Genomic DNA, 13,608 nt, shown 5'->3' with positions numbered 1-13,608 from the left:
ATAAAATGTTTCCACAAAAATATGAACATTGATAATAAATCATAAATGTTTGTTGAGCATCAGATCCTCATATTAGAGTGATTTCTGAAGGATCATGTGACACTGAAGACTGGAGTAATGATGCGGAATAAATTACACTTTACTGTATATTCACATAGAGAACAGATGATTCACATTATAATAATATTTCACAGTTTTTCCTGTATTTTTGATCAAATAAATGGAGCTTTAGTGAGCAGAAGAGACTCTATCAGGAATTCCCAACTTTTAACTGGTAATAATGTATATATAAAATATTTTTTCTTTTGTATTTCTTTATTGACATATTGTTTACGCCTGTTGAGAATCACTTTTAATGACTCTGTTTAACCAGTTACCTGTATCTCCATTTTCACCAAAAATATTGAGGAAAACATCAGCATCCGTCCCGCTGCCTTTCACATCAGACGTGAACACACTCACAACATATTTATTATCTGCAAAAGAGCACAATAAAGACACTTTATGAAACTCACTGTATTGATTTGACTCAAGGAATCAGAGGAAACACAAAATATGCTTTTCTTAGTATTTTGTCTCGTTTCCAGTCTAAATACCTACAAATTCAGTAGTTTGCTTATTTTTTAAGCAGAAGCTCTCTTAATTTTGATTGATTTCCCCCAAAAAACAAGACATAATATCTTACTTTTTGATTTAAGAATTTTTTAGATATTTGGACTGGAAAGAAGACAAAAATACTATGTAAGAAAAGCATTTTTTGCAGTGCATGGTTAATTTCACTGCGTTTCATCACTCTTAATTGTGATATAAGTGTTACGTTTAGTGTTTGTGTTCATGTTAGCCTGTGACAGCCAGTTTATGTGTTTCATTTATTTAATCCCTGTCACCTCTTGTTAATTACAGTCATTATGAGTTCATTTGTCCCAGCGGTGTCTGGTTTCCCTGATCTGTTCTCTGTGTGTTAAAGCCCGTGTCTCTGTCTGTTCTGGTTTTATAAAGATTTGAGTTAGTTTGAGAATAAAGATAGGCTAATGTGTGCTGTAAGAGGTCTCGTCTCACATTTGGGCATGTCCATGGGGTCGGGGCTGCCCAGAAGGTCCCGCACGAACAGTCCGTCACCCTCGGCTCGGCTCAGCCAGTTGTTACAGGCGAAGTAGAAGCGTAGATGTGGCCGGTTCATGTCTGTGACCACGACACGGTCCAGATACCAGCTGGCGTTCAGGCCCGTGTTATCATGTTCAATCCTGAACAACAGCACAGAACGGAGTTTTATTTGTTTTTCCAGTGCAAATAAATCAAGATACATTTACTGGAGAAGACATTAAACTGATTGAAGATATTAAGTATGAACCGATATGAAAATTTTGGCTGATACCGATAACCGATAATTCTATATATTTGAAAGCCGATAAATCTAAATCCAATTTTTTTTAAATCATTTTTGAGAGCCTGCTTACAAAAACAAATGTCTCACCATTAAAAGCCATAAGCACACAATTATAATGTTCTCATTATTATTTTATGTAGCCGATATGATCGACTTGTGTTCTGAAATCATATTTCAAGCGATTCAAAACCATCAGAACAGCGCACATCTCAAGGAAATAATACTGTATTTATCAGCTTTAATATATTGGACACATTTGCTTATCGGGCCGATAACGATAACGTTAAGATGAACATATATCGGCCGATATTTTGAAATTAATTCCAAACTTTTGAGTAGTAGTGTACAGAACAGGAATGTTGTTCAAAAATGCATGCATTTCATTTTTATTATTAAAATTACTGGATTCATATTTATCTTCAATATTGCTGACCTCAAATTACAATAAAACTTATCAACTTACCTAATTTTCTTCAAAGGGCCGACATTGTGTGTTTTTATCCGGAAGACGTCAGTTTTGTTTTTTTCAAAAGCAGTTCGATTCCTGTAATAAATATCAATGCAAACAATAACCAAACTTTTCATTTCTTGAGGTTAAAGACAAAATCAAACTCTGCATCCCTTTAAACAATCACAAAATTCAGGTCAATATGAATATCAATGAGGTGTTAACATTAAACCATAATAATAATACACTAATGATGTTTTATGATACAATGGTGTAAATCTAAATTATCCATCATAAGTAGTTGTGCATAAATGCACAAAGTGTAAAAACAGTGTTTGAAAGTCACAAATACTTACTTGGTAAACTAAACAGAATCACGATACATTTCAGAAAATATATGATATCTAGCTCCCAATATATCATGTATTTGCTGATGGGACATATTGTAAACACACATATTCAGTAAATGATCTTTGGCTTATTATGTATTTCATGTTTCATAAACTGCAAAAAATGTTTGTCGTGCTTAGTATCTAAACATTCTTAAATCAAGATGCATTTACTGGAGAAGCAACATGACTGAAGATATTAAGACTGAAAAAATGTATCAAAATGAAGTGAGTTTGTGCTTAAAACAAGAACAAATATCTGTCAATGGAGTCAGAAAAATAATCTTAATTCAAATGGAAAACAAGATTATATTTCTGACCCCATTGGCACATATTTGTTCTTTTAAACCCTCTGTTGCTCTTTCTGTGGCGGTCAAAAATGGCCAATTTTTTACTATTATTATTATTATTTCAATGAAAAAATGAAATTTTATATAATATATATATTTTTTTATATTTTGTATTTTTAGGGGATTTTATAGATTATATTCATGCAGTAGTTTAGCAATCCATTTATTCACTTTTTGAGCATAGAACTGAAAACGAAAATTCCAACTTAAACGGTCATATATATTGAATGATTTGGAAATATATATATCCAAAACAAGTTTTACTCTGAAAACTGTAAGAAAATCAAAAGTTGCTCCGCATGTGAGTCTGATCTCTTAAACGAAACGAGCGTTCAGCGAGTGTGTGTGTTCGGCTGCAGTTCCAAACGCTTCCACTAGAGGAAACTCTCATTCATTTCCAATGCGGCGTTTCTTACACGAGTAGCACAAGTGCGACTGTTGCTTTCAGGACCATTAAACCTGTTCAGATCATGTCCATGATTATTTTATGCATTCACACGGCAAGTGCCAAACCTTTACCAAGTTTTGTGCCATTCTGATGAAATGTTTTGGTCAAAAATAAGCACCAAATTTTGATACATCGTTCAGAAAACAAGACTTATTGCTTCTCAAGTAAATGCGCATCTTGATTTAAGAATATTTAGATATTTACACAGTAAAACAAGGCAAAAATGCAGAGCAAGAACATCATATTTGCAGTGTGAGTCAAGCTAGATTATCCGTTTGAATGATGTGTGTCTGGAAACCGAATAGTAAAGTGCTGTGGTGTTTGGTCTCTACAGCACAATGCTATACATTTCCACAATCTGATCCACACGAGTCCATCATAGTGATGATGTACAGCACATGCATATTGTAGCCCTTCATTATGAGGAGCAATAAACCTCCTGAAAAGCCTTTTCTGCAGTCGAATCGGAAATATTGGTCCTTGATGAAAGGTTCTAGAATATCATGTGCTCAAGTTCAGAGTTAAGGTCACAACAGCAGCGACTCAAATACCTCTTCTCTGTGCTGTGGATTCAGGGAAAGACAGAGTGACGGTGTTACATTTCATCAGAAAAAAATAACTTTAAATACAACAGCAAACAACGAGGCTGCGACTACCAGGCATTTCATTAATTATTAACAGAGATGGTTATGAATCAAGTTTCAGCTCATTAGGGTTGACTCACTTGCTGGCCAGGTGCAGTTTGGGAGTGATGCCATATTCCCCGAACAGCGTGACAAACACATTGGCGTCTGTACCTGCGCCATTAACGTCTCCAGTGATGGTCACCACCTCATACACTGTCATTCGATTGAGCACAGAAAGAATGAGTAAGAGATCCAGTGCATTATTAATGAGGAGGATATTCACACTCGAGTGAAACGCACTGATGAACAATGACTACGGTCAAATCAAGCCGTGATGCAGTCACACCACGATGACCCATATTAAAAACTAGGGATGCACCAATATCAAGATTTTGGCCGATACAGATAAATCTTTATGTTTGAAAGCCGATAACCGATATATAATGGCAGATAAATCTAAATCCAAATTTTGGTCGATACCGATAAACAATAAATCTTTATATTTGAAAGCCGATAACCGATATATATTGGCCGATAAATCTACATCCAAATTTTGGCCGATATCGATAACCGATAAATCTTTATATTTGAAAGCCGATAACCGATATATATTGGCCGATAAATCTACATCCAAATTTTGGCCGATATCGATAACCGATAAATCTTTATATTTGAAAGCCGCTAACCGATATATATTGGCCGATAAATCTAAATCCAAATTTTGGTCGATATCGATAACCGATAAATCTTTATATTTGAAAGCCGCTAACCGATATATTGGCCGATAAATCTAAATCCAAATTTTGGTCGATATCGATAACTGATGAATCTTTATGTTTAAAGCCGATAACCAATATATAATGGCAGATAAATCTAAATCCAAATTTCAGCCGATACCGATAAACAATAAATCTTTATATTTGAAAGCCGACAACCGATATGTTGGTCGATAAATCTAAATAAAAATTTTGGCCGATACCGATAACCGCTAACTCTTTATTATATTTGAAAGCCGATAACCGATATATATTGGCCGATAAATCTACATCCAAATTTTGGCCGATATCGATAACCGCTAAATCTTTATTATATTTGAAAGCCGATAACCGATATATATTGGCCGAAAAATCTAAATCCAAATTTCGGCAGATACCGATAACTCTTTATATTTGAAAGCCAATAACCGATATATCGGCCGATAAAACTAGATCAAAATTTTGGCTGAAACCGATAAATCTTTATGTTTGAAAGCAGATAACCGATATATCGGCCGATAAACCTAAATCCAAATTTTTCTTTAATTTTTGAGAGCCTGATTACATAAACAAAAGTCTCACCATTAAAAGTCACACACTTATAGTGTTCTCATTATAATCTTAAATAGCCGATATGACACATGTTGCACTAAACTGTGATTCCAATCTTATTTCAAGCAATTCAAACCCATCATGATGAACAGCGCGCATCTGAAGAGTCTCAGCTGAAGGAAATAATACAGTATTTATCGGCTTCAATATATATCGGCCACAATTTCTTATCTGAAAATGTGAAAATATCGTCCGATACCGATACGTTGGCCGATATATCGTGCATCCCTACAGAATATGAATCACAGCAATATAAGGAGTGCAATATTAGCATGTTTAGTGTTCAAAATATAATTGAAATCTCCCCAGCTAACACTTTTTCCAGTGTTCCCATTCAGTTCAAATGTTTAAAATGGTTTTCTTGGTTATGTGAAACACTACATTTGATCATTCTTCAAACACATTTCAAACTTGAATGTCAGAACATATCTTTTCGTCAGTTGAACAGTACATAAACCCAATGTACCTTTTTTCTTGTGGTACTCGTCCTCATAGTTCTCCACTTTCTCGGACTCATAGTTCCTCAGTTCGTTCTCGTAGATCTCGACATAATCAACGTTTTTGGATTTCTTCTTCTTGCCCTTTCCCTTCTTTCCCTCATCATCACTCTCGCCGGATCCTTTCTTGCTCTTCTTCTTCTTCTTCTTCTTCTTCTTCTGAGAGTCGTCGTCGTCGTCCTCCTCCTCTTCAGGGTCCGTTTCTTCTTTCTTCTTCTTCTTCTTCCCCCCCTCGTCTTTGGACTTCTTGTCTTTGGATCCCATGACAGGGTTGTTCTCCTTTCTGCTGTTTCTCCCGACCTCGGTCACTTGAACGACATCCGGAAGGTTCTTGTGTTTGTTCCTCGACTCGTGTTGATCTTCATCTTCCTCACTGCTGCTCTTCACCTCCTCATCCTTTGATTTAGAGCTTTTCTTCTTCTTCTTCTTCGGCCCTCTCTGGCTCTTCCTCACCTCGGATGCATCGCTGACCGTGTCCTCAGCGTGTTTCTTTTTCTTCTTAGCGGCACAATCTGGATCGCTGATCTTACCTTTCCTTCTCGACTTTGATTTCTTCTCTTCTCCGTCATCGTTCTCCCCTTCTTCTTCGGTTTCCTGTGCCTGTCGTGTTTTTTTCTCCTTGGAGGGCATCTTTAATTTATTTACTACAGTGTAACTTTAACTGTTGACTGTGAAAGAGGACGAGTGTGACCTGTGATGATCGGCGGATCTGCCAGGTGAAGATCTCGAGTCCATGGGGCTTTTCCCCTTCTTTGATGACAGGCGACCTCATTAAACATGACACACAACATCATCATGTGACTGAGGGGAGAGTAAACAATCAAACATGAGCTGTCACTCAAACAGGAGAACTGCTCAGTCATTTACATCGCAATACGGTTCATTAGTTCACAAGGGTCAGGAAGGTTCGTTAGTTCACATTAGGTCAGTTTGTGTTCGTTGTCATGTAAAAGCCGGTGATGCTGATATGGCAATAAACTCAAATACTACATCAATTATGAAGCGAGATCAATTTTCACATTATAGTTATTCTATTATATGCAAAATAAAAAAGAATCATGAAAAAAATTGTCAAAATAAATGTATTACAAAGCATCTTCACAGCAATAAACAGATTCTATAATGCAAATTTCATAAAATATGAGAAGTTCAATTCAATTTGTCTCTACAGGAGATTATACATGTATTTTTGCACTCCATATATACGCTCTCATCTTCTCTTAATGCCTTTGCAAGTAACATGAACAATGAGCAATACATTTATTGCAGTATTTATTCATCTTTGTTAATGTTAGTTAATAAAAATACAGCTGTTTGTTATTTGTTCATGTTAGCTCACAGTGCATTAACTAATGTTAACAAATACAACCTTTGATAAATGTTGAAATGATATTAACCGAGATTAATAAATGCTGTAGAAGTATTGTTCATTCTTAGCTCATGTTAACTAATGAACCTTATTGTAAAGTGTTGCACATCTAACAATACTCAAAAATATTTTATTTTAGCTAGTTGGCCCCCGATTTCTAATTTATGTTTAAAGTTTAATAAGCTGAAAATAACTAAACTGAAACTAGATGGACATATTTTTAAAAACAACTCAACATAATTATTGAAATTAAAGTGAAAACAGAAAGCATTAAATAATTCTAAATATTAATAAATCCCATAATTACACGGCTCAAACGTAGACACTCAAACTTTACTACACTATACAAATTTTCATTTATATTTGTTTATATTTAAATAAAATGATACTTGATTACTTAAAGGCCACATTTCTAATTGATGTTTAGTTTAGAACAGAAGCTAAAATAAAAAATACACACACACACAGAAAACAACAACATTACTAAACATTAAACAAAAAATATATGAAAATATAAAAACTAATTAAAAATATGAATAAATACAGTAATACTTTATTTATGGTACGAAATTTATTTATGTTAGCTTTACCAGCTTATTTACACAACAATAAGAAAATGAACAGAATGGAAATAAAGAGCTGAAGTATAAGAGAAATGTGAATATGAGGAATAAAGGCAGCAGAAAGAAAGAGTTTCTCAGTTTATGCATGTTTAAGTAAATCTGTAAATCAGAAAACCTTTTAAAAAAAACTTTTTAAAGCAGAAAGTTTTAATTATATAATGTATTCTAGCAATACTGGTTTTCGGCCAGATGATGGAGTCACTCGTACAGGTAACACTGTCAAAGCTCAAGATAGTGTGTTTAGACTTTCATATCTTATTATACTACAACAAACTATTATATTATTCAATATAATATCAAACGCACTCATGATTATTTACTATATTAATCCATCAGGATAATAATATAAACACAGACTCTTTATAATCTAAAATCAAACACAGAGTATTAGAATCATTATAAGGATAAACTTCACCAGCAGGATGACTTTATAAAGGTGAAACACAGAAAACATATTTTTAATCATTTGCTTATTTATTTATTTATTTGTTTATTTATTTATTCATTCATTCATGAAATGTTGTAGATGTTCTGGATACTATTGCCTGTTTTTACTAAAGAAATAAAACACAATGATTAGGAGTGACTTTCAATTAATTTAAAAACTTGACCATATATTGTATATAATATATATATATATATATATATATATATATATATATATATATATATATATCTGAACTCTTCATATATATATATATATATATATATGAGATAAATTATATAATATGTTTATAATTTTATTTCAATATTTTTTATATATATACTTACTAATTTTGTATAATATAAAATTAGTAAGAAAGAAAGATTAGTAAGAAAGAAAGAAAGAAAGAAAGAAAAAAAGAAGGAAGGGAGATATGAAGGATGGATGGATGGAAGGAAAGAAGGAAGGAAGGAAGAAATTAAGGAAGGAAGGAATGAATGAAGGATGGATGGAAGGAAGGAACGAAGGAAGGAAGGAAAGAAGAAATGAGAAGTCCAAATTAAACATGATTTAATGACTCGTAAATGTAAGTACACATTGATGGCCTAAGACACGAAACGAGCGGTTTGTGCGAGAAATCCAACAGTATTTATATCGTTTTTACCTCTTGAAACCACAGCCACGTCCAAGTAATAATCTGAATCAGATGTCCAACTGAACGTGATCACTTCCGGCGTAACGTTGGACATGGTTCAGTTCGGTTCAGTTGGACATGGCTGTTAACAAGAGGTAAAAACAATATAAATACTTTTGGTTTTCTCACACAAACCGCTCGTTTCATGTCTTAGACCATCAATGTGTACTTACATGTACGACTCATTAAATCATGTTTAATTTAGACTTCTCTGAGCATGCTCTTTGAGGTGGTGACCATAGACCTCCATTATATGACTGATAGACACAACGATTTAACCGAAAAATGTCAAAATTGAAAATACTGTGGAAACAAAGAGGTAAGCTAAAATTTATCAAAAATTAATTTCAAAGTGAACTATCCCTTTAAAAGCAGTCGCTCATCACTACTGTTTCCACTGACGGTGTTTAATTTACTGTTGCTGGTTGGAAACTCAATGGAAACTTGATGGAAACCCAATTCACAATTGATTTTTGTTTTTTTTATTTGAAAAAGTTTTGCCTCACATTTGGATGGAAACCCAGCTAATGTTTTTTTTTACTTCACATGAACTCTAGACTTTAGCTGTGTAATTCAGTTATATCTCATAATGGATTCAACAAACCAATTCTTACTACAGAATTTCATGAAGAACAAAGTCTTGTCAACTTACTTTTTCAAATTTCTCGCCACATCTACACTTTGGAAAAAATTTGATGACAACCTGAAAAACAAAGAATTTTTTTGCAAATGTAAGAAACGTGTACATGATCATCTACAGTCTACAGTCTTTTGATCAGAACTGTCAACACTGATGTTTATGGCAGGCTCAAATTTCACAAAAGGAAACAAGAGACAAAACAAAATGGAGAAAGAGCAACATACTTTCTTGCCGTCCAATCTTCTCATTCCTGAATGGACGAAATAATTATAATCCAGTTTCCTTCCCACTTTATAGAGAGACCGAAAGTATTCATTTTGCTTTCTCAGGTCATTGGAGAACATTAAGGTCACTGAAAAACACAAAGCAAAACAACGTGTTAACATACAGCACCTGTGCAGATCAGGAGAGGAGATTACAAATAAAACCAGAACAACAGATTGAACTGGACATGAATCCAGTGGTACGTGATACGCAGGGTATATATATATACTTATTTAGTAAAAGTAGCATCAATGTTTTCATTAATGTAACCGTATCAGGGGGTTTTGCTATATTGAATTGACTCTAGAACTAGGGTTGTAGAAATCACAGTCTTCAATAGACTTCAATAGATTTCCACGACGCATGCGCGAGAATTGCGATCTCCTTCAACTACTTCAGTTCAGTTCTCGTGCATGCGTCGTGGAAATCTATGGAAGTCTGGTTTCAGGCCAACAAGGAAGAAAAGGAATAGTCGAATAAAGTCGTTATTTTTGTTTGTTTTGTCGCACAAAAAGTATTCTCGTCGCTTGATAAACTTATAGTTGAGCCACGGTAGTCACATGGAATATTTAAACATTTTCTTCATTGACTTTCTGGGCCGTCAAATGTCATTCCCTTAGGAGCCTATGTGGTAGTTATACAGCTCTCAAATTTAATCAAAAATATCTTCATTTGTGCTCCGAAGATGAACGAAGGTCTTACGGGGTTGGTACAGCATGGGGGTGAGTAATTAATGACTTAATTTTCATTTTTGGGTGAACTAACCCTTTAACATTACTGGTTAAAAAATAAAATTTTAAAAAGTGAATTGTCAAGTATTTCTCTTTCTTTAAATAAGTACTCAATTCTAACTTATACATTAATAATGGAAAAAGAGACACATTAACGTTAAGTCATTTTACGGCGCGATTTTTAAAAATGACCATCCACCGTACCGTAAATAAGAGCTGCCCCTCCCCCAGGCCGATTATCATCAACCGCCACTTACATTCAATTAAATTAAATCTGAATCATTCTTGCCGTTTGGTGATTCACTAGTTATATTTAATTCCCTAGTTACATTTAATCAGGCATATGATATATGTCCTAAATAAAACGTCTAGTATAGTTCTGATGTGTAATACCTCAATAACTGTTACCTGTTTGTGGAGATAATTAGTAGTCTCGGTCCCGTCGCCTCAGCTGAGCTGAACTCATGTTATCACCCGAGCTGAAGATTCCGTCAAAATAACTCAATTTATATTGTGTTATATTAATTTAAATGCAGTCCGATTCGGAATCTCAAAGAGCTGTGTAGATGTGTTGTGTCCAACAAACTTGTTGTCGTGTCCGTCAATGCTGACGCGATCGCTGGCGCTGCCTGTGACGTCAAAGCTGCTGCTCCGCGAGCGAGATGGGTCTTGAACGTCTTGAAGTTTTTATTTTTATTTTTTATTATTGAACAAAAAGTCACAGCAGAAACATATATCAAGTTAAAAAAATTAATAAATAAAATAAAATAATACAGTAAACTCGAAGTAAGCAATTAAGGCAGTAGATAAGGGAAAATCTACTAAAAATAATAATAACAATTCACAAAACATGCTTAGAAACTACAAATAAGTAAAATTAATTTATAAGAAAAGGTAAATTTAATGAAACCAACATTTCTTTGAGCATCAATGAAGTTTTAGCAGTAACTGATAAACAAAGAGAGTCATCTTTTTTTTTTTTTTAAATCAACACAAAAAAGTCTAGAATTGGGCTTAGAAACAGTTACTGTACTTTACACTTGTGAAGATGAAACTTGCCACATAAAGTAAGCAGTTTTAATCTGCGATCCGTCTCCTTTGACCCGGAGTCCCAAATCAAAAACAGCACATTCACAATCTCAAAAGTAAAGAGTTTGTGATGAGCAGAAAAAAACAAACAAAAAAAAAAACAAGCCTACTTTTTTCCAGAACTCCTTAATCAAAAAACAAATGTGGTATTGTTTCAATATTAGAAGAATGCACAGTGAAGAGAGTTACAGGGGTATTAATTATGCAGAATTTTAAAGTGAAGCTCTTTCCAATTGTTAGGTAACAGAACCCTATTAATACCAGACCATATATTAATTGTAGAAAGAGAATGATTTAATTTCCATTATAAAAAAAGCTTTGGGATGAAAGCTGATCTTCCTAAATTAAGAAATCTTCTAATCCAAAAATTTAACATTGGAAAGCTCCAAACCTCCAATAGATAACCGGGGCATTTCACAAACGAGATGTTGATGGCAAGATGGCCGCTCGTTTAGAGATTGAAGTGTGCCAGTCGGTTTCATACTGTAACACATTTTGGTATTGTTTTAGAGTTGATTTTACCCAGTGAAACTTTGCAACACATACATTGCATATTATCTATAAACAATTCCAAGTTTATAGTACATAGTAAGTGAGTTTAAAAATATAAAGTTTAAAAATATACGTATTCAGTTTTTATTACTTTTTTAATTTTTATTTTATTTCAACTAACACAATTTTTATGGTTTTAGTTTTAGTCAACTACAATAATAACCCTGGTGGTGATAATAAACTAAAACATAAGCGCATTACACAATGCGCGTGTACGCGTGTTACTGCACTACAACTGCCCTGCTTTACATTCCACTTCAGATGAATAAAATGAATACACTTATAATATAACAGCCCGTCCTCATCCCAAGACGTCATCTACCTGACGCTTTTGAGCATACGTCAGCATCCGACGTTTTAGGGCACCCTTTAATGTCAATAAGATGACCCTATCTAACCCTAACCCTACCCAGACCTAAACCTAAACCTACCCACGCGGCATCTAAGGGTGCCCTAAAACGTCGGATGTTGATGTATGGTCAAAAGCGTCACTTAGATGACGTCTTGGGATGAGAATGTGTTGAATATAATATTGAGTGTATACATGTATTTTAAGAATCTATTTTTAAGAAATAAGACTATTTAAGACATTTTTAAACAAATTTTCATCTTTGAGGACCCGCTAACGAAAGACCAGCAACATCCAAGATGGCGGCGACCATTCAAGATGAAAAAAAATCAGATAACCTAAAAAGTGCTTTATTTAGTGACTTCTAAATCAAATAAAATATAAATGGCACATTCAAGTTAAAAGTGACAACTGAATGTTGAAACCATTGTGTTTATATGTATGCTGTACAGGTCAGGTATAAAGAATATTTTTGCTCAGGTGGCGAAAAAATGCCCACCCAATAGAAAAAGCTCACCAACAAATACCCGTGCACAATACCCCTAAAGGCACCATGGTGGCAGTGCCACCGGCTATATACTTTATATATATGAAGGGCCAAAGCCGGCGGCACCGCCATTAGGAGCCGGGGTTGCGGTGCCACAGGCTTGGGCCCGCAATCGCTGCTCGCAGCTATATTGGTTATTGTTTTTCTTTACTTTCTGATTTGCGATCAGATGTCCAACGCCGTTAAAAGCCGATCTGAATAAACTCTTCGAAATAAAACCTCTTCATGAAAACCCCTCTCGGAGTCTCATGTAATCAATACTGTATCTGCTGTATTTTAATGCAGGGCCTGACAGAGCAGCGGTCATATTTGTTTTGGTCTGTGTGATTGTAAACAAAGATTAAGTATAATTAGCAAACATTTCATGGGAACAGTTTCATCTCACGGGTTATGAAGCCTGTAAACGACATCCGTATCCTGAGTGTAAAGAATGTTTATTAGAGGATCAGAAGGACACGGAGGTTGGCGGATTCCTGGCCTGAAGCTCTGGGTGTGTGTGTGTGTGTGTGTGTGTGTCAGGCGTCTGCTGATTCTCACACTGAACTCGATCACGTTCGATTAGAAGTGTTCTCTGTTATCTAATAGTCTGAACCTGAAACAACGAGTGGGAAAAAGCCTGTCATGAACAAACATCATCAGCAGAAACAACAAATCACAAACTTTCTCAGAGGAATCTTGTCATTCACTGATGATTCTGAACATTTCATTATACATCAAGTCCGCTTCTATTCCCCCAGATATTTCTGGAAGGATTGTTTTCCGGCAAGATTCTCTCAAAGTTAGGGGGAAATTATCTGAAACATTTTAGTTGGAC

The 13,608-nt window shown here is 34.6% G+C and overlaps 1 protein-coding gene and 1 long non-coding RNA gene across 2 annotated transcripts in view; both read right to left on the bottom strand.

Annotated features, from left to right (window-relative positions):
• Positions 1-6,285, bottom strand: part of loxhd1b (lipoxygenase homology PLAT domains 1b) — a 59,961-nt gene extending 53,676 nt beyond the window's left edge. Inside the window, exons 1-5 of the mRNA XM_089119929.1 lie at positions 5,482-6,285; positions 3,747-3,861; positions 1,851-1,931; positions 1,060-1,244; positions 378-476 (exon numbers count right to left, since the gene is read on the bottom strand). Of these exons, the coding sequence (XP_088976055.1) occupies positions 378-476; positions 1,060-1,244; positions 1,851-1,931; positions 3,747-3,861; positions 5,482-6,142 (1,141 nt within the window). The 5' untranslated portion in view covers positions 6,143-6,285. The remainder of the gene's footprint in view (positions 1-377; positions 477-1,059; positions 1,245-1,850; positions 1,932-3,746; positions 3,862-5,481) is intronic.
• A 2,944-nt stretch (positions 6,286-9,229) lies between these two features.
• LOC148973761 (uncharacterized) lies at positions 9,230-10,875 on the bottom strand. Its single transcript, XR_016146581.1, has 3 exons — positions 10,666-10,875; positions 9,487-9,614; positions 9,230-9,325 (listed from the first exon to the last, which is right to left on the bottom strand). It is a non-coding gene; the product is annotated as an uncharacterized LOC148973761 (long non-coding RNA).
• Positions 10,876-13,608: the final 2,733 nt, after the last annotated feature.

This window comes from Pimephales promelas, chromosome 14 (assembly GCF_988280905.1).
Source record: "Pimephales promelas chromosome 14, fPimPro1.hap1.1, whole genome shotgun sequence".
Classification (NCBI taxonomy): Eukaryota; Metazoa; Chordata; class Actinopteri; order Cypriniformes; family Leuciscidae; genus Pimephales; species Pimephales promelas.
Note: the sequence above shows the minus strand (reverse complement) of the source record. Positions and strands in the feature narration are given on the sequence as shown.